At 43.1% G+C, this 20,773-nt stretch overlaps 1 protein-coding gene across 1 annotated transcript; it reads right to left on the bottom strand.

Moving 5' to 3' along the window:
* Window positions 1–306: 306 nt before the first annotated feature.
* LOC308299691 (kelch domain-containing protein 3-like) lies at window positions 307–1,380 on the bottom strand (the record flags this gene model as incomplete). The annotated part of the gene is made up of 1 exon (XM_080743481.1): window positions 307–1,380. The coding sequence occupies one exon, from the start codon at window positions 1,378–1,380 to the stop codon at window positions 307–309; it is 1,074 nt and encodes a 357-aa protein (XP_080599607.1).
* Between the last annotated feature and the right edge of the window lie 19,393 nt (window positions 1,381–20,773).

Below are 20,773 nucleotides of genomic sequence, written 5' to 3'. Positions count from 1 at the left end.
ACTCCTTATTCTATAACTGCCATTTGCTTACCCAAAGCAGCCGTTTCTGCATTAATCCCTGATGTAGAATAACTTGGCATCCTTTGCAGCCATGACCTAGGGTTGGTCAGTTGGTAGACAAGTTCTCTATTCTACTGTATGACGCTGCTTAGTTCCTGGTCTGTATCCCTGAGCACATTCCTGTGCTCTACGATCAATCTTCTAATCTAAATGAAGGGAGCCTGTCTCCTTGGGTGGCAATCTCCTTGTCTTTTTCTTTTGCCTGGAAATTGTTCTCTGCCGTTGTAATCTTTATCTTTTTGTGGGCTAACACATTGTTCTGTTGCTGTTGGTAGTCATGGCTGCCAGTTCCCATCTAATGTCATGTGGGAGTCCTGACTGTTCCAGACCATACTGAATAACTGCTAGCTTGCATAACGTCTTCAGCCCGGGACTCAAGTCTAAAATGTACAGGTCATCAGGAATGAATCCTCCGAAGAGGACGATACGATCTCCCACCATGCAACAGCACATTCTAAAAGAGGATGAACATGGTCCTTTCCCCTTGGGCTCAATCTTCTTCCAAGAGAAGGTCTCTGGATTGAATTTCCACAAATCATCTAAGGTCCTGTTTAGGCGATCACCGCCAAATATGTACAGCTCTCCATTATAGGCAAAAGCTGAATGACCCCTGCGTCTTTCTGGCAGATGCTGTGTAGAAGGTGAGCGCAGCCAGCAGTCAGTCTCTGTGTCAAAAACATAGATGTTGTTGCTATAGTTGAACTGGTCCCCTTGGCCCCCAAATACATACATCCTTTTCCCAATGATGGTGGCAGTGTGATATATGGAACCCGGTGCTGCAGTACCTGTGGTGTTAACTAAAGACCAGCCCATTGTGGTGGTGTCCAACTTGTGGATGTCATTAGTGCATCCAGTCAGCAGGTTGAATCCCCCGAAGATGTACATGACCTTCACCAAAGCACAGGCTGAGTGGTTGTACCTCGTCTCTGGAACGTTTCCAGAAATCCTGGGCTCGAACCATCTGTGGGTGTTAACGTCAAACGCATAGAGCACGTTGCAAAAGTCCCTTGTGTACTTGAACCCTCCCCAGACATAGATGATATCTCCTATCAGCACAGCTGTGTGGCCCATGCGCATCGAGGGAACCGCAAGGGGACTTTCTCCTCTTACAGTTGTCATTGGGGTCAACTTTATCCAGCGCAAAGACACAGTGTTGAAGATGTGGACCTCGATCTGATCCCTGTTCATGTAAGTCGCCACCAGCCCTATGGAGCCTCCAAAGGAGTACACATTTAGCCCCACTGCCACAGCAGCATGGTTGGCTCTCTGTGGCCCCTTCAGGTACAAAGTCCAGCGCAGAGTTTCAAACACCAATACCATTTAGTTTCGAATTGGAATGGCCTAATATACAGCAGCTCCGTAAAAGAATGACATCCAATTATGGCTGCAACATACTTATACTAGTACAGCGGCTCAAACATCACACAAAGCTCAGCAATTGAAGCTAATGGGTCTATTAGCCAATCAGGGGAGGCCACGCTTCTGGGCTCTGAAGCGTGGCCTACATCTGGCCTACATCTGGTCTACATTTCGGCACAAAGTGCATGGACAAAGTGCATGGCCAAGCTGGCCAATGTGAGCTTCATATAAACTTGTATCATGGGCTTCATATCAACTTGTATCATGAGCACTGCCACCACTCACTCAACACTGGGTGTATTATTTTTTCTTTTTCTTTTAATTATGGCTATTTAAACCGCAAGTAATAGTAACTACTGGTGGTCTGACTCCACAAATCAAAATTCAGTAAATAAACATGCCTAGAACAAGCTATTTTTTCATACACATTCCTGTGTAAGATATACTATGTCTTGATAAAAGTAACTCATTATCAACTTGTATTGTGAGCATCGCTCACTTTACACTTGCTTCTGTTGGTAATTGCTCTCATTTTGAGCGGCCAGTGCCAGGGTGTGTTCCAGTCAGGTGTGAGACAGTCACAGGCATGTAACTGGCGCCTAAGCATGGGTCCAGTGACTTTGTCGAGTTTGTGTGTGCTGCAAGCAGCAACACTGCCCTCATGGAAAGATGCCACGTTTAAGCAATAGGACAAGTGGAAGCTGGTGTTCCATTACGCAGAGTGGCAGCATTATTTGGTGTCAGCCCTGGTACCATTTCCAAAATTAGTTCTGTGAGACTTGTGTAGTCAAAGGCAGACTATTGACTTCACCAGATTTAATATGAGTCACAGTATACTTGACCGTCCCAGGAGGACAACACCCCGAGAAGACCAGTTCCTCACCCTTCACAGAGGATTCGGGAACCGTAGACGTTCTTCCTGAGATTTACAGATCCCTGTCAAAGTTGCAGGACCCATGCTCAGGTGCCAGTCACACACCTATGACTGGCAGGTTGCTCAAAACAAGAGTGAATACCAACCTCAAGCATATTGGGGGATTTTGTCAAATTGTTTAGCTGTGCTGCTCATTCCATGATTAATCAACGATAACAACAATATGAAATACCAATTGGTATCATTGAAGGGGAGAGATAATTGACCGAAGTTAAGTTTCCGAACTTTTTTTGAGGAGTTTTATGTAAAAACAATCAAGGCATCCTATGGCCCCTTTCCATTCCATTCCATGCCATTCCATTTGGTACCGGGTCAATGATCCCTGTCATCAGCTAAATGCCTAAATTGTAATCTGCATGAAAGGTTAAATAGATTTTCCACGGCACACAGGCACCATAGACTATGTTCCTTGAGCTTAGCGAATGGAAATATGCGTGTCACCGTATCGGACTAATTCCACACTGCAAAATCCAGAGGGGACCCAGTAAAAGGGTCCACGTTTTCACTCTCTGGGTTAAAGGAACACTCCATACTTTCCAGTGCACCTGCTGGCATGCCCACCTCACATTACAGCCCAGACATTTCTCAGGACCTGGGCAGGGCTCCAATTAACTGGGTCACGCTTACGGCTGCTGGAGCTTGGGAAATGTTTCTTCACTTTTCCTTAAAGGGGTATTTCACTTTTAAAAGAAACTTTTGGTCATTTTATCGTCTAATCAGGCTTTTATGAACACCCTGAACAGTTTTTAATTTGCTTGATTCAATATTTAGATATTTGATGTAAATGCCATCCTCCTGGAGGAGGAGGGCCCCATACACACCCATTGTAACTTCAAACTCCATTTTAACCATTTATTTAAAACCCATAATTCTTTCAGGTGACTCATACTATCCTCCTAATACATGTGCAGGCCGTGTTTTCTTTTTTTTGATAACCTTTTTGTAAACAATGCGATAATCCAATGTAAACCTTTGCCATAGTTGTATGGATTTGACTTTATTTTACGTTAATAAGGTGCTTGAATTTCACACTGTCTTGTAGAAATGCAGAGTTTTCTGCATGTCTGTCATGCTGTGATATCCTCCGAGGTCAAAACCAGCAGTGACTCCCCACTCGTTTAGACACTGACGAAGTGACTTTTGCCGCTGACCGAGTCGCTTCTTACGAGGTCAAGAATAGCAGCGATTTTTGGACACGGATGAGTTGAAGGCTTTGTTGCTTTTCCACCTTGGCATAGGATCCGCTCTCACTCTGTTTCTCTGCCGGTGACGTGTTTCCTTTGACATTCTAATAGAGGCGATTCCCCTCCATTTCCATGTAAACTCACTAGAATGACACTGGGAAAAGAGCACGCGACAAGTTCTTAATGTCCAATAATTCCAGAATGGTTTATTAAAAACCCTTTGAAATAATAAAAGTCACAAAAATTATTAAAACAAAATATACATTTCCAAAAGCTTGAAACTGAAGTCCATCAGCCAAATATCCTTAGGCTAAATGGTTCACAAAGTTAAAATGTCCAATATTGTCCAATATTGTCCATGAAACTGAAGTCCATAAAATATAGGATATTTCCCGAGTCCATGCCACTTAGGCTAAAACGGTTCACAAAGTTCTAACTTTTCCAAAGTTAAAATGTCCAATCTTGTCCCTGGCTGGCTGGAGTCCTCCAGCCAGCCATCACGCCAAGCGCGTCCAGACCCTAATGCCCCAACTCCTGTCTTTGTTGGCGCTACTTATACTACACTTCGCACGCTATCTTTTGATTTATCTATATTTGGCACGCCCACTTACGAAATATCTGTTTTTTTTGCACGCCAACTTGTGACGGGCGCCTAATCACTCAATATATAGACCTTTTAGTTTCTATCACTTTGACAGCCTAGTTTGTATAGGTTAAATATTCTGTTTTCTTTCACATTCTTTTCTCCTGATGCAATACCTGCACTCTACCAGTGTTATCGCAGCCTAAAAGAATCAAAAGTTTGTGACATCAAAACACAACACTTAAATCACCCAAGTCTTCTAATATGACCAATCATTATATAAAACATTAAAACCCATATATTTCATTTATAATATTCCACATTTATCAATACATTGGGGAGGCAAAAATCATCCTGACAACACATTCTTGTATTTCAATTGGATTAAATAAAACAAAATAAAATTATAAAACAAATCTAGGCCTACTTCATTAGGACGTGCAATCATGACTATTCGTTAGCAATCGTATTCTTCTAATCATCATACATTTTTCCAATGATCCCCACAACGAGGTACTGTAACATCAACATTCTCATCATGTTTTGTCAGTGTAAATAATCATCAGTAAATCAATGCCTTTTTAAGTCCTTTTAGGGTTCCTTGTGAGGGAGGGGGGGGGGGGGGGGGAGACAAGGGGGATGGTAAAGGGGGGCGATAGTGTTCCAGGGAAGGGGGGGCTGGGAGTCTATAAATCTTCAGTCCAACTGAGAAGAGACCCGTTTTAACTGGGGAAAGTCAATGTCACTTTGCGTTTGGCCAGGATTCTTTGGCATCCCATGAATTAATTCATGACGATGGTGAGAAGTCCATGGGCAGTTTGATAGCCCAATACTATTGTCTGATTCTGTTCTGGTCAGATCATTTTAGCAGTTGAGGTTCAAAGGTCACTTGTAATCCATCTCAAAAGCTGCTCCGGCTCTGACGTTTTCCAGACCCTTGTCCATAGCGGCCTTGCACTAGGGCTTCTGCGTGTCCCTAGTTGTTCTGATGCAGGGGAGAGGATTTCGAGGGAATCCCCCCCGCTTCTCGTTGCCTCGGATTGTGGTGATTTATACCCTGTCCTCCATATTTGTGTATTGTGGAGTGCTTCAAATGTTGGTGTTCCATCCGATACGATTTATGGCTCTGTCCAGGCCCTTGGTCTTGCGCAGTATTCACCTTAAGTTGAAATCCAGGAAATTAATTGTCACTAGTGAGGGAAAATTGTCTGACAGAGGGAGAAGGCCTATAGTGTCTTGGGGGGAGGGGCTATGGGGTGGTTGAGTAGGCCTCGCCTCGACTGCCCTCTGACCTCTCCCCTTCCCTTCCCTAATCGTCGAAAGCACAGAAAACTTCACCTACATCCGGATTGTTAACACCGCCTGATGAAGTTGATGTGCTTCTCCTCTCTTTCCTTCCGTCCTCTCCTGTAGCCTCAACACTGCCCGTTCGTGTCCCCAGAACGACTTCCTGTATGACCTGATAAACTCCTTCATTCACGGTCATGGCTTTTACCTCAGCCCAACCCCTGGTTGTTTGGGATTGCATTGAGTACAGAGTGCCCATAGTAGAGTACCGACCATGGTGGCAATCCAGATCTGTTATATCCTGTACATTCCATATAGGTTGATGCATACATTACTCTCACTCAGTGGGATAACGACCAGTTCATTAAATAGACATCTTCTGCGGAAATGGGGACAATGCCTGGTTTCATCATGACCATATTCCTGCCAGTTGCCAGGGCCCCCGAGTTCCTGTCCTCTGATATAGGTTAGAGTCTGTTTGATACTGTTCATGAACGGGTAGACACATAATCCAAGGAGGCGGGAAAAATACTTAATACAATGTCCCGGAAATGTCCATGAAGGGGTTGAAACATAATCCAAGGAGGCGGGAAGAATACACAAAAAGGCGAAAAAGCATGCAAAAAAAATTTAAAGATGCTTCTTGATATCCTTGAAGTTGCCAGTCCGTGCTATCGTGCACTACAGTACGTCTGACTAATTGGAAATGGCCGTTACACATCAAGCACACGCGGCGGTGGGCCTGATATGCAGGTCATTACCAACAGTAGCAGCACAGAGTGTCACCTGCCGGAACTGACTTCACAGAAACTCACTATCAGTCACTTGGAAGGCTGGTAGCGGGCACTTTCTTTGATCATTGTTCCTCTACTGGTAGAAGAACCACCAACCTCCTAATATCCTTGTGGCGGATGGTGGTGGGGCAATTCCGTGCGTGCTTGAGACGGGAACATAGAACCTAACGCTTCCTGGTGTGGATGCGCTAGGGACTGTGGCCAGCATTTGTCTTTTAGCGACTGTGTATTCTTGGTGTCCCCCACAGTGGGTCCTGTCTAGTTTTTGTATGTACCCTCAAGGACATTTCCGGTTCCGTAACTTTATCAGGTGTCTTTTCCCTCGGTGGTGCAGTAGGTATCTCATTCTGATGGGTCTGCTTCGTCAGCTGTGACGTCGTCTTCCTCTGGTATTTGTTATGGTCATACATACTTTTCCTTTTCCTCTTCAAGATCACTGAGAGCCCCCCTCCATCTGCAGATGATGAGGGGGAATTCAGTGTGTCTCCTACTTGTCCAAACAATTATCCATCGCTGTGACAATAGCAAAAAAAAATAAGGTGCAGTAGTCCAGTACAGTAGTACAGTTGTACAGTATGTCCAATACAATGTCTTTTGTGGTTTTGTCCCATATAGTCAGGGGATACCGGTCATTCTCCCCGGCCTCCCCTGCTACTTCAGCCTGGGCCGTGAATTATTCCCAGATGCATGGTATAGGGGTATTCACACCTATAACTGTGCTTGTAGATCTGAGCATTTCTCCATGCACAATATCAATGTGCACCACCTCCCCTCGTACATTCAACACTGCAAGGGGAGGAAAATGCACTGGACCTGTTATACAGTATGTCCAGCGTTGGGTCCAGTGATGTTCCACCACTCCCTGGTTTGCTTTGGTTGTCTGCCCACCAGCCTGTCCACTTCCAACGGCTGGCACTTCCAGCGTGAGAGGGTTGAGTAACACCTTAGGCTTCTCCCAGCCCCCTCCGTTCTCCACTGACCATACTGATTTCTTCCATAGTCATTGTTTGCACTTAATTTGCTCCTTTTGCAAGGGAAATTTCATCGCAGAGCGTTCGTTTGCAGACTTTCCTTTACTGCTCCCGCAACGCTCATTCTTCTCACATTGAATTTAAAGTTCCAAACTGTCTCTTTCTGAGTGAAACTCCTAGCAGAGCCAGGGGGGTCGTGACCCCCATCAAGGGAGCACCCCCCTGACATCAGCACAGGACCTTTAACTTTTCTTCTTAGCCATAGGTCCATCTCTGTAAACTATTTTGTTGTATCTCCTAGAACAACTTGATGAAGAGCTGATCCTGGTCTTTGCAGGTCCCAGCCACGATCTTGTTTCCTCGATCGTGTTGTGGATTATAGTACTTCACGACTATTTATCACCCTTGTACTTCACAGGTTCCAAAAGTGACCTCTTTCTCCAGGTCACTGTTCTCGTGGCTGCCCCCTGCGCGTGGGAGCCCTGCTTCACAACCTTACGGAAGGATCTAGTTATCTGTTGCAACATCCGATTAGGTGATTTAGTTACCCAAAACCTCTATTTAAGTAACTCAAGTACATAATAACAATTAACATCATTACTATTACTTTCTCTTTTACACAAAATAACTTCAATGAAGTATATATTGTACTTTGGTCACACCTCCTCATTGTTAGTAAAAAGTCAGTTAGTAAGTCATCTGGTCAGTTAGTCAGGTAATTAGTTAGAGTTTTCCATGCTAGAGAGGGAAAAAGGAGGTGGATCCAAACTACAATCGATACCTATTTGAAGTTGCCCTACTATCTCTGCTTTGGAAAAATACATTAGATTATTAGAAGGATTTGGTTCACTTTTCTCCTCGCTGCCTTGTAGGTCCCTGGGAGAAAAGCACCAGTCCCTGCTAACAACTGTTCTATAAAACATTCATCTGGGTTAGAGTGATATGCAGGCTACACGTGTCACCCTTCAAACCCTTTAAATCACTATAACGACACTTTGTGTCAGCTGAGGTAAATATCTATTACTCGTCATTTATTCTTTTCTTATATATATTTTTTTAATATATATATAGGCCCTACCGTATATATAAAAGTGGATTATTTGTTTCTGTTCCTTCAATGTTCATGTTTGATTCGGTTATCAAAATGTCCATCGTTCCAGACATGTCCATGTACACATGCTCCTCTTCTGACGGGCAGCAGACCTCTTGCCGCTTGACCCCTCTCCACTTTGCCGTGCACGGGGCTCCTCTGCTGTCCAGCTGCTCCCGAAAGAATAGTGCTCCGTCTTGAGATAGCGTGCGCGCACGCCCGCCACACTCAATAAAAGGAATCCAGGGACGCCATGTAAACAATGCGATAATCCAATGTAAACCTTTGCCATAGTTGTATGGATTTGACTTTATTTTACGTTAATAAGGTGCTTGAATTTCACACTGTCTTGTAGAAATGCAGAGTTTTCTGCATGTCTGTCATGCTGTGATATCCTCCGAGGTCAAAACCAGCAGTGACTCCCCACTCGTTTAGACACTGACGAAGTGACTTTTGCCGCTGACCGAGTCGCTTCTTACGAGGTCAAGAATAGCAGCGATTTTTGGACACGGATGAGTTGAAGGCTTTGTTGCTTTTCCACCTTGGCATAGGATCCGCTCTCACTCTGTTTCTCTGCCGGTGACGTGTTTCCTTTGACATTCTAATAGAGGCGATTCCCCTCCATTTCCATGTAAACTCACTAGAATGACACTGGGAAAAGAGCACGCGACAAGTTCTTAATGTCCAATAATTCCAGAATGGTTTATTAAAAACCCTTTGAAATAATAAAAGTCACAAAAATTATTAAAACAAAATATACATTTCCAAAAGCTTGAAACTGAAGTCCATCAGCCAAATATCCTTAGGCTAAATGGTTCACAAAGTTAAAATGTCCAATATTGTCCAATATTGTCCATGAAACTGAAGTCCATAAAATATAGGATATTTCCCGAGTCCATGCCACTTAGGCTAAAACGGTTCACAAAGTTCTAACTTTTCCAAAGTTAAAATGTCCAATCTTGTCCCTGGCTGGCTGGAGTCCTCCAGCCAGCCATCACGCCAAGCGCGTCCAGACCCTAATGCCCCAACTCCTGTCTTTGTTGGCGCTACTTATACTACACTTCGCACGCTATCTTTTGATTTATCTATATTTGGCACGCCCACTTACGAAATATCTGTTTTTTTTGCACGCCAACTTGTGACGGGCGCCTAATCACTCAATATATAGACCTTTTAGTTTCTATCACTTTGACAGCCTAGTTTGTATAGGTTAAATATTCTGTTTTCTTTCACATTCTTTTCTCCTGATGCAATACCTGCACTCTACCAGTGTTATCGCAGCCTAAAAGAATCAAAAGTTTGTGACATCAAAACACAACACTTAAATCACCCAAGTCTTCTAATATGACCAATCATTATATAAAACATTAAAACCCATATATTTCATTTATAATATTCCACATTTATCAATACATTGGGGAGGCAAAAATCATCCTGACAACACATTCTTGTATTTCAATTGGATTAAATAAAACAAAATAAAATTATAAAACAAATCTAGGCCTACTTCATTAGGACGTGCAATCATGACTATTCGTTAGCAATCGTATTCTTCTAATCATCATACATTTTTCCAATGATCCCCACAACGAGGTACTGTAACATCAACATTCTCATCATGTTTTGTCAGTGTAAATAATCATCAGTAAATCAATGCCTTTTTAAGTCCTTTTAGGGTTCCTTGTGAGGGAGGGGGGGGGGGGGGGGAGACAAGGGGGATGGTAAAGGGGGGCGATAGTGTTCCAGGGAAGGGGGGGCTGGGAGTCTATAAATCTTCAGTCCAACTGAGAAGAGACCCGTTTTAACTGGGGAAAGTCAATGTCACTTTGCGTTTGGCCAGGATTCTTTGGCATCCCATGAATTAATTCATGACGATGGTGAGAAGTCCATGGGCAGTTTGATAGCCCAATACTATTGTCTGATTCTGTTCTGGTCAGATCATTTTAGCAGTTGAGGTTCAAAGGTCACTTGTAATCCATCTCAAAAGCTGCTCCGGCTCTGACGTTTTCCAGACCCTTGTCCATAGCGGCCTTGCACTAGGGCTTCTGCGTGTCCCTAGTTGTTCTGATGCAGGGGAGAGGATTTCGAGGGAATCCCCCCCGCTTCTCGTTGCCTCGGATTGTGGTGATTTATACCCTGTCCTCCATATTTGTGTATTGTGGAGTGCTTCAAATGTTGGTGTTCCATCCGATACGATTTATGGCTCTGTCCAGGCCCTTGGTCTTGCGCAGTATTCACCTTAAGTTGAAATCCAGGAAATTAATTGTCACTAGTGAGGGAAAATTGTCTGACAGAGGGAGAAGGCCTATAGTGTCTTGGGGGGAGGGGCTATGGGGTGGTTGAGTAGGCCTCGCCTCGACTGCCCTCTGACCTCTCCCCTTCCCTTCCCTAATCGTCGAAAGCACAGAAAACTTCACCTACATCCGGATTGTTAACACTTTTTCATTTATTTTGAATGATTCTATGGGGTGGGGAAATACAATGAAAATGTATTAAATATACATTTAAAAAGTTATCAAAAAAACACAGCCTGCTCACATATTAGGAGGGTAGTACTGTATGAGTCACCAGAAAAAAATAATAATATTATAATAATATAATATTTTTAAAGAATCTATCATGGTTAAAATTGAGTTTGAAGTTACAATGAGTGTGTATGGGGCCCTCCTCCTGGAGGAGGAGGGATGATGGCATTTACATCAAATATCAAAATATTGAATCAAGCTAATTAAAAACTGTTCAAGGTGTTCATAAAAGCCTGATTAGGCGATAAAATGAGATTTTAAAGTGAAATATCCCTTTAAACCAGAACAATTAAGTAAGAAAAGTCATCCAATTTGTGGTTCAATCTTTCTTTATGTTTTGGTCAGCTGTTATGTCTTATACCCATCCTAACATACTGTATGTCCCCCACCACCAAAAAACGTATACCTGGGGCGACAGAGCTTTTGCTTTTGCTGCCCCAACCCTTTGGAATGCACTCCCCAAAACCCTCAGAGACGCCCCCACCATTCAAACCTTCAAAACCGGTCTCAAAACCCACCTCTTTCATATTGTTTTCCCCAGCTAATCAACCTTTGTTTAATTGTTTTTAATTGTTTTTATTAGTCTTAGTGTTTTTCATTCTTAATAAAGTTGTTTATTTTGTTTCTTTTTTGCCCCATGTAAAGCGTCTTTGGGTACTTAGAAAAGCGCTATTTAAATTTGAGATATTATTATTATTGTTATTATTATGCGCTGTACCATCACTGTCCTAACACTGCACATAAGTGATTCTCAACCTTTTTTTAATTATATCATAGATACCTGTGCATTATTATCCATATCCATTTTATTTATAGTTATATAGTTAAATATAGTTATAGTTAAATCTCATGGACAGCAGTCTACACTGCAACGTCCTTAAATTAACTGCATGCAATAGTTAATTTACAGACATCCAAGGGTCCATTTCGTTCCTATCGATGAGTTAGCAGGGGGCCCCTTTGAATCCCCTCAAAAACCTACCGGGGGTCCTGGTCATGTACCTGAATGGTACATATCAACCATTCAGGCATAACAGGGATATTTATGATATATTCAAGGTGCTGTGGTTCCAATGCTACCAACCTACATGAGTGGTATGGAAGAGAGTATTGCCCTGCCCAATACACATCTATCACAGTAAAATCATCAGTGTTAATGTAACTCTGAGAGTGTAGAACTGTACTGGAACTCTGGATACATTGACACTGAAAGCTCAACCTACTGTACTATAGTATGATCTACTCATCCAATCTAGTGTTCTACCCATTAAACTAGACTGAAAATCCCTAAAATGTCTGTCTTCTGAGGAGGTTTTCCTGAATGGGTCTGGGTCAATGCTCTCTCCCCACTTCTTGCCCCTTGTGACTCCACTACTTGTGGATGAAAACATAACCTGGAAATGAGTGTGATCTAGATGTTTGTAAAGTATGAAGACGGTCAGTGAAACGCTCTGTAAATATAGATGCAGAGTGCACATGTCCACAATATCATGTAACTGACTTCGTACGTTGTGGGGGACTGCCGTTAAAAATAGACTCACACCCCGAGACCCTCAGCCCTGCCTGAGCTTATTCTCAAGTCCTACATCATAGGTCGATATAGTCTAACTAAGTCAACTACTCGGCTATGAAAAGGGTACGTACCTGCATGACTGGGCTACGCGGGCTAAACAACTTTTTTATTGCCTCAAGTTTTACGCCAGTTTGATTTATGATTTATGGTTCTATCTTTTACTGTAGGAACCGGCTTGCCAATACATTCGTCGTCAGTTCTAGTCAGCTCCGTCTGTTCAAGATACAGTTATATGCAATAGTAAACATTGTATATAAGAATGTTCCGTCTGTGTGCACAGGGACGGCTATTGTGATGTGCTGAGTCTGTTGTGTTGCATAATGCAGCATGTTGCTTTATTAAAAAATAAAGACAAATGAATTATTTCAATAAATAATAATAATTAGTCAGTACTTTTTTGAATGTTTGTCTATGCTTAAGTACATTTTAAGTATCAATTAGGTTATAATAGGTGGATTAAATCAACTACATGTTGATTTACTCAGTACCATGTATCAATTTACCATCTCCACTCCAGTGATGGTGGAGTTTTATTATTATTCCTTAATGTCAGGACAGACCAGACCCTGTCTACTGACCCTGATTGAAAAGCCAGATGCCTGCAAGAGGAAACTAACGTCTAAGTTAAATAGATGATCCTCATGGCATGATCAGATCTAGATTATCCTTTTGACATGATCAGATCTAATTGATTGGGATCTCTTTTTTAGTGCATCTCTCTGATCATCCCTCAAGCCGAGTGGCTTTGTGGTCAACTAGATGGATTAAGTTACTTCTGGGATCATGTTTGAAAGTCTTGGACTAGCTATGGAATGCTTTGAACTCTCTTACGAATGAGTCGGTAAGGATGTTGGCAATTGGCATACACTTAAATTGGAGCTAAACTAATTTAGAAGTTGTCATTACATAATCACTTATCTAAAATATTGCAATGAAAGATGTGACTCTTCCTGTGTATTTTCTACCTTTCATTTTGAGTAATTATCTTATGATCTTCGGGCGGCCGAGCTTCTAGTTTATTATAATTGTGTGCCTGTGTGGGCATAGTGAAGTGAGTGGTTTATATAATGGTAAACATTGTTAGCTGAGGTGCCCTTCAATGCAAAGCCCTTCTACAGGAATGTGACCAATGCAGGTCATGGGTGAAGATGCACTGGTATTTTTCCAGTGGCTCTGCCACAACTTCCCTTTCTGCAAGATGGCCCGTTGCCTTCCAACTTCATGTCTGCCTGGCATCTAGTCTCGTATCATAGTTAGTTAGTAAAACAGGTGTAATTTATATTTGTATACCTTGTAGCCATTGTGCTGTTATGTCTTTCTATTCAATTCTAACATCAAAGGCTGTGTAGACCGCGGTGTTGAAAGTTATTGTAATGGCCTTGTATATGTGCTCTCTGGGAATACTATCACTGAGTCTGAGCTGCAATCGTTACTGTACACATACGGTATGTTTTCACATAAGAGGGATTTGTCTCGATTGTTACATACGGTATGTTTTCACATAAGAGGGATTTGTCTCGATTGTTACATTACGCTTAATACTGACAGTAGTTAGACATATGTAAACATTAAAGATAGACTATAAGCAATACATAATATTGAGGCTGATATGGGCAACATGGATACATAGATCAATATGAATTACTGCACTTGTTTACAGAGGGTAAACAGAGGGTAGTAGCATATACACTCTGCATTGCATATTATGTATCATATTATGGACACAAGAGGTCATAGTGGCATCAACAGAAGAGTGGTAGAGAGAGAAGTAGAAGCTGAGAGAGAGAGAGAGAGAGAGAGAGAGAGAGAGAGAGAGAGAGAGAGAGAGAGAGAGAGAAGCTATGAATGAAAGTGTATATAACCTTCAACACTGTGTCCTGGTTTGGTCACTTGTCTGTGAGGAGCAATGCCAAACTCTCCAGAATGATAAACCAGGGAACCATAACACCAGGCTGCGCACAAAACCCAGCTCTCTAAACATTATGCAGAAGCAGTAAACATAATGAAATCACATGACAGATCCCAACCCCCTTCATAACCTTTCTGCACGTACTGTAAGTGCTGTTTAATGCAAAATCCATCCCCAATGCCATTAAGCAGCTCAACAGCAACTGACCTGAGCTAATGCAGCACTTTACTAATAATAATGTTGACACAGGTCAACTTTTTGGACTTCTTAACTTAAACTGTTATTCCCAGAACATCACACCTGTTTTTACTATACAGCAAGAAATATTATTACAGTACATGTACAGTGTTGTCTTTTTTATGTACATTGCGTTCCACTTAAATGTATCTCTATGTGAAGCACTTTGATGGTGCAGACATACAGAAGAACAGAGTGTGTTATGTTTATTATTTGCTAAAAATGCATGACCTAAGGGCTTACAACAACAGGAAGCTTTCCTGGTGATAAGGTATGACAAGAATCTTTTAAAGGCCACTGAAATAGATGCAGCAAGGCATTAACAAGGGGCATAATCCTAGGAGGAAGATAAACACATCACACAAAGCGACAGCTAAATGGAGATAGGGGACCTGACTGGATAACCTAGAGATGACAAATGTATAGGGTTACAACCCATTAAGACCTGGAATTATTTTATACTATTGAAAAATAGCAGATATACAAGCTCAAAGCGCCGCAACAAGTGCTGCGCTGCAAGCTTGTAGATCTGCTATTTTTGAGCAAATCTTTGAATATTTCTTTTTTAAAGTGAGCATTTGTAACTCAAATATTTGCTTCTGGGGGGTCCCTGATACATAATATTTTTAGACAGGGTCGTTGGCCAAATACATATAATTTTAAGGGTCATTGACATGAAAAAGTTTGAGAACCACTGACGTAGAAACATGCGTTTTTTCAAAAACCTTAGAAGGATTTAGAAGACATTTAGGCCTATAGAATCGGGTAAAAAATATTCAAAGACTTGCACAAATGTTCAAGATTTTTCAAAAATAGAAGATCTACAAGCTCACAGCGCGTCACTCTGTGCTACGTTGTGAGCTTGTATATCTCCTATTTTTCCAGAAATGGGTTAACTATCAGAGATTACAGACCAGACCACAGTTGAATTTCATGCTTCTTTTTTTTTACAGGTGCTGAAGGAGATGGTGGTAATCTGTAAAGGCAATAACGGCAGAGAATTATGGATAAACCAATCAGCCACTGACCACAGTAGAACCTCATCCTATTCATCAACATGCCGAGCCTGAATGTATCGTTCTGGGGCTAAAGCTGCCACAGACATGGATCTCTTTATGGATTCTCTACCCCCTTCCACAGACAGTCAATCAGTATCTCCACTCACAAACTGCCAAACAAGGGATTTAGCCTCGTCTCTTTCACGTAATCCAACAGAAATAACCTCTCCTGCAAATGAGATTCAAAATAGGCTTGAGTCACATCTTTCAGACGGTGTCACAGAGCACATGTCCCCCATGGACAACCCCACAGGGCTCTCCTCCACCCTTTCTAATTGCCCCACTGTGGAGAATGTTTCTCCCGTGGGCTATTTGCCCTCAGTAAAGCCTGTGTCACCTAGCAGTGGTCTGACCACATGCTTTTCACTTCAACTAGAGGCCAAAGTCAACAAAGAGCCTGTACCAACCATACTTGACTGTGACATCCAGGACAGTAGAATCAGTGACCTTGGCTATATTAGTACAACAGAGTGTACATTTCCTCTTTTTGTTGAATCACCTCACTTATCACATAGCCTTATTTCAACCCCCTCTCAAAGTCTCTCAGGAGGACCCGAGGAAGCCTTCTCAGAGTTTCCGGAACATGATTTACCCTTCTCCAGTTTGCTCTCAAAGGACTGTAGGCCCACGCTACTTATGCCAAACAGTTTAATGGCACAATCTCTCAGTGAGTCTGTACAGCAGCGCAGTAGCCTGACGCTAGACGGTAAAGCCACTGACCTGTTCAGGTCTTTATCAGAGCTTTCTGATAGCTCAATAGAAGCTGACAATGTCACAGAGCCTATTCCAGAGCTTTATATCTTTGAGAGTGGGACGCAGGACTTTATCCTGAGTCCCCAGAAGTTAGACTTGGATCTAGAAAAGATTAACTGTACAGACTGTCTGTCATCATTGTCATCGTCACAGCCCGAGGACAATGGGACAGGCCCTGAACGTGGCATGCATGCCTTAATCCTCGGCCATCAGGACTTGGCAGTGGCTGTGACACAAGATCACCGTCACACCAGTGAGGGAGCAGATTCGGTTATAGTGGATTTAAATCCAGAATCGGTCCGACCAGATAGTTTAACCAGCCCAGAAAGACAGAGTGACAGTCCTAATGAGTTGTGGCTGGACGCATGCCAGTTTCTGGCAGGTGAGGATAATGCTATCGTGGAGGGACGAGTCTGGACCACCTTTGACTATTTCCCGCAAGGGGACACAAAGGTGTCAGGTTACCGTGGCGAGGCATGTGGGATTGGCTGGTGCAGTGATGACATAGAAGGCTGGGGGGCACCTGTTGAGAGGTGGTCGTCGGTGGACAGCTGGGCAAGTGCACTCTCCGACTGGACGGCAATCATCGCAGCGCCACCGGAGGATTTCACAGCTGCCTTCACAGAGATAGGAGCAGAGATAGATGCCCTGACACAGGCACTGACAGAGACTCATATAGATCAACAGACAGAGACACACAGTCAAGCAGAGACACAACAACCAGGTAAACCTTCAAAGGGACAGGGTCGGGAACGGTCGCAGGAAGAGGCCCAGGCAGACCCACAATCACAGGATCGGTCCCACATGGCTATCCAGAATCAAATACTGGAGCCACAACCTCAGTCACAGAGCACCGTCCTTCATGGACAGACCTGCTTCTCTAGCTCCATTATAGAGCCTGCAGAAGCTGGAGGCTTAGTCGGGCTCTCAAACAGAGGGGACACCCAAACAGAAGACTCTTATCTATCACCCGCCACTCCAACCGGAGATAACAAGCCAGGGGAGCTCCAGGACACCCAGGATGAGGGCTGTCTCTGCCCCACGGACAAGCACTTGTCCCTGGGTTCGTCCAGTGGCACGTTAGAGCCTTCTGGGACATACAACGTGGACATGCCAGCGGTTGCACTGATCACTAGACCTGGACCTTTGTCCTCTGCTGCCTTCGATGCATTAGGCACAGATCTACCCCTGTTGGAGGAATATGCCAGCACAATGAAGGCAAATATCTATAGCAGCCATAAAGAAGATCCGATCTTACTGCACATCACAGAGGATGCAGATGAGGGGCTGGAGAGCCAAAATGTCTTCTCACAGCTGAACATTGGGGAGGTGAGACGTGAACATTTTTGAAGGGTTTATTTTATGTTTGTATTATTATTATTATTATTATTATTATTATTGTTAAATAGCTCTATAATCCGAGCTATTATAGCAATAATCATTGCTAGAGTGTTTGTTCTCTCCAGCTCTTTTGTAAACAGAGAGGGGAAAAGAATTACAAGACGAATAAGTGTAATTTGAAGTGATGAAACAACAATAACATTGACAGGTATTGGAACAGGAACACTATAAAATAGAAGTTGTAAAGGGATTCTCTCTCTCCTAATTGGATATAATTGGTATCCTGACCTGAAGAAGTATTGTCTGTTTACTAAAAAGCTGGAGAGTACGGGGAGACCCCAAGTTACTGAACAAACACTTACAGCAGTGATTACGATCACTTTAACAAAAAAACTAAAAAGGCACTTTAACCATATACATTTACATTACTTAGTTGCCCTGGTCCCGCAGGGCTCTATACTTTATTTTCACCAAATGTTCGCCCCAGAATATAGGGACTTTCATTCATAAATAGGCTAAAAGAAAAATTAGAAAACAAATGGTTAAGAAGTAGTGAAAATAGCCCACCTACAAGCTTGTATATCTGCTTGTAGATCTGCTGTTTTCACTAGTTTGGGTCCCGGGCAAATGTTTAATTTCTCTTTTGGGTCTCGATCTGAAAGGTTTGGGAAGTCCACTGGCATAAATGATCAGAGCAAAAATACAGTGCCTCCAATGAATTCTCTGGTTCAACAACCAAACTATCACCTTTAACATTCACATTAGACAATCCCCAACAAGTACGTAAACCTCTACACAAGAACTATAAACCCACTTACTTCCCCTGTTGGCGTTCCTATTGTTACTCAATCAGGACATACAAGTGCTCATGCAGTGTGCAACAACGAGCACACTGTTGTAGGCCTACAAGTCAGAGGCATTCTCATCCCGTCTGTGAATTCAAGTCATCAGCTTAGCGCCCGTGGAATCAGGCCCTGAGACCCAGTGTCCCTTGGCGCAGATTTTAAAGAAGTGTGTGTGTGTGTGTGTGTGTGTGTGTGTGTGTGTGTGTGTGTGTGTGTGTGTGTGTGTGTGTGTGTGTGTGTGTGTGTGTGTGTGTGTGTGTGTGTGTGTGTGTGTGTGTGTGTGTGTGTGTGTGTCTGAGGAAATGGGAGTGTCTGGGAGAAAACTTCAGATAGACAGAAATGGCGTCTAATAATAGCAGAGTGTTTGATGATAATAGCATGCATCCCTCGCGTGTCAGGGTGGGGTGGAGGGGTGAGAGGGGAGCACAGCTGAAGACTGAAACACGACCCCCCTCTCTCTGTCTCTTATACATTCACCCTTTAGCACGCCCCCCATTCCCCAATACAGCCCCTTTAAAAAGCAAGCATCAGAAATCTGACTGGTTCTTCAGGCTTGGAGATGGGGTATGATTGCCATAGTGTGTGAGCTCTTTTCTATACTAGAACGGTGCCTATCGACGATTTCAGCTACATGTTGCCCATCTGGGCTTGGAATTATACCGTTTCTCACATTTCAGATTTCTTGTTCCACAAAAAGGTATGTGAATAACATCAATGTAATCTGATGGTATATACAGTATCAAACTGCAGCATCTTCAGTACCTTACAAATGTAATATGGAATAGCAAAAAAAATGGGTTACTGAAGTATAAATTAAGTCAAAATATTATAGGCTGCTCGCGTCAAGCATGATAACTATTACTAAACATATACTGTATTTTCTTTAAATCATTCTAAATCTAGAGGTAGTGGCAGAGTCCACACCACAACTAAAATGACAACATCAGTGTGGATGGTCACATAATTATCATTACAGTTATTGTTCTTGGTGTTGAAGGCCCAAACGTGATTTTAGATGTTTCTTATCTTTTTCTTTTTCTTCTCTTTCATTGTGATGATCAGTCCTTTACAGATGGCCTGTGTAAAGTGACAGCGGAACACGGAGTCTCTCAGCGTGGCGTGGTTGTGGGCAGGAAGGGAGATGAGAGGAGTTATGGGTCCACAGTGACCGGCTCACATTTCGGCTGTGCTGAGGCAGAGACGCCAAAGGTTGAGAGTGAGTGTGCTGAAGTAAACACTCCGCTGAACACACAACCTCTGACAGACGTCCATGGGCCACCTGTGGACCCACCAACTGCTCAGAGCACTAATGTTCACACGCCTGTGTTGTCTGACACCTCGCAAGGCTTCCAGGGGGAGCTACAGTCAGGAGGCTCGCAGTTTATTATGCCCTTAGCTCCACTCAGTATTGGGCCTTCAATCTTTCGCCCGACAAGCTACGTGCTGGAAGGAGGCCAAGCCCGTGCCAAAGGGTTTCTCGATGACAGCAGAGGCCACACATGTGCTCACATACAACCTCGTGTCCTTTGGCCCAACCGTGGAGGGTCTAATAATGAACCACCTTCGGAAAGACACAAGGAGAAACTGTTGACTGAGTTGACCGTCTGTTCTGACTATTACCTTAACACAGACTCCATTCATTTTTCACCACACAGCCACAACTGTGAAGAGGATAGCGAACCATCAGACTTTGTTACTGTCCCCGGGAATCAATTGCTGGTCTCGGAGAAGGACCGCCTTGCATACATCACTTTAGAGCTAGATGATCTATTTGCTTCAAGGATTACAAAACCCAGTGGCGCAAGACCACAAGTTGATCAGGACACAGATTCATCTGGATCAGAACTTTACAAATCCTCCAAGATGCCTCACAGATCTCACAAGAGCTCCTCAGAGTGTAAAACACGCTCCAAAAAGGACAAGCCTGGAGGTCATGTGCATCATGCTGCACAGGAGCAGCTGGAAAATGTACCTCACCATCTCCCAGCTCTGCAGACCTCGAAAACACAGGAAAATCATCTGACTGGCCTTGAAGATGACAAGGCACCATCAGTGACCGTGATAGAGACTGTTGCGGTTGCTGAGAAGTTTACCACCAAGCCACATGGCAAGAAGAAGAAGAAACATACTCAGAGTGGAACGGTGATAAAGACTGAGGTGCAGCCATTGAGCGAATTGGAGAATGGAGCCAAACAGAAAACAGCAAAAAGTAAGATTGATATCTTTGAGGCCAAAACGGGTGATAATGCTGGGAAAAGTAAAGATAAGTC

The sequence above is a fragment of the Nannobrachium achirus genome (genome assembly GCF_963921795.1).
Source record: "Nannobrachium achirus genome assembly, chromosome: 15".
In the NCBI taxonomy this organism is placed as follows: domain Eukaryota; kingdom Metazoa; phylum Chordata; class Actinopteri; order Myctophiformes; family Myctophidae; genus Nannobrachium; species Nannobrachium achirus.
Note: the sequence above shows the minus strand (reverse complement) of the source record. Positions and strands in the feature narration are given on the sequence as shown.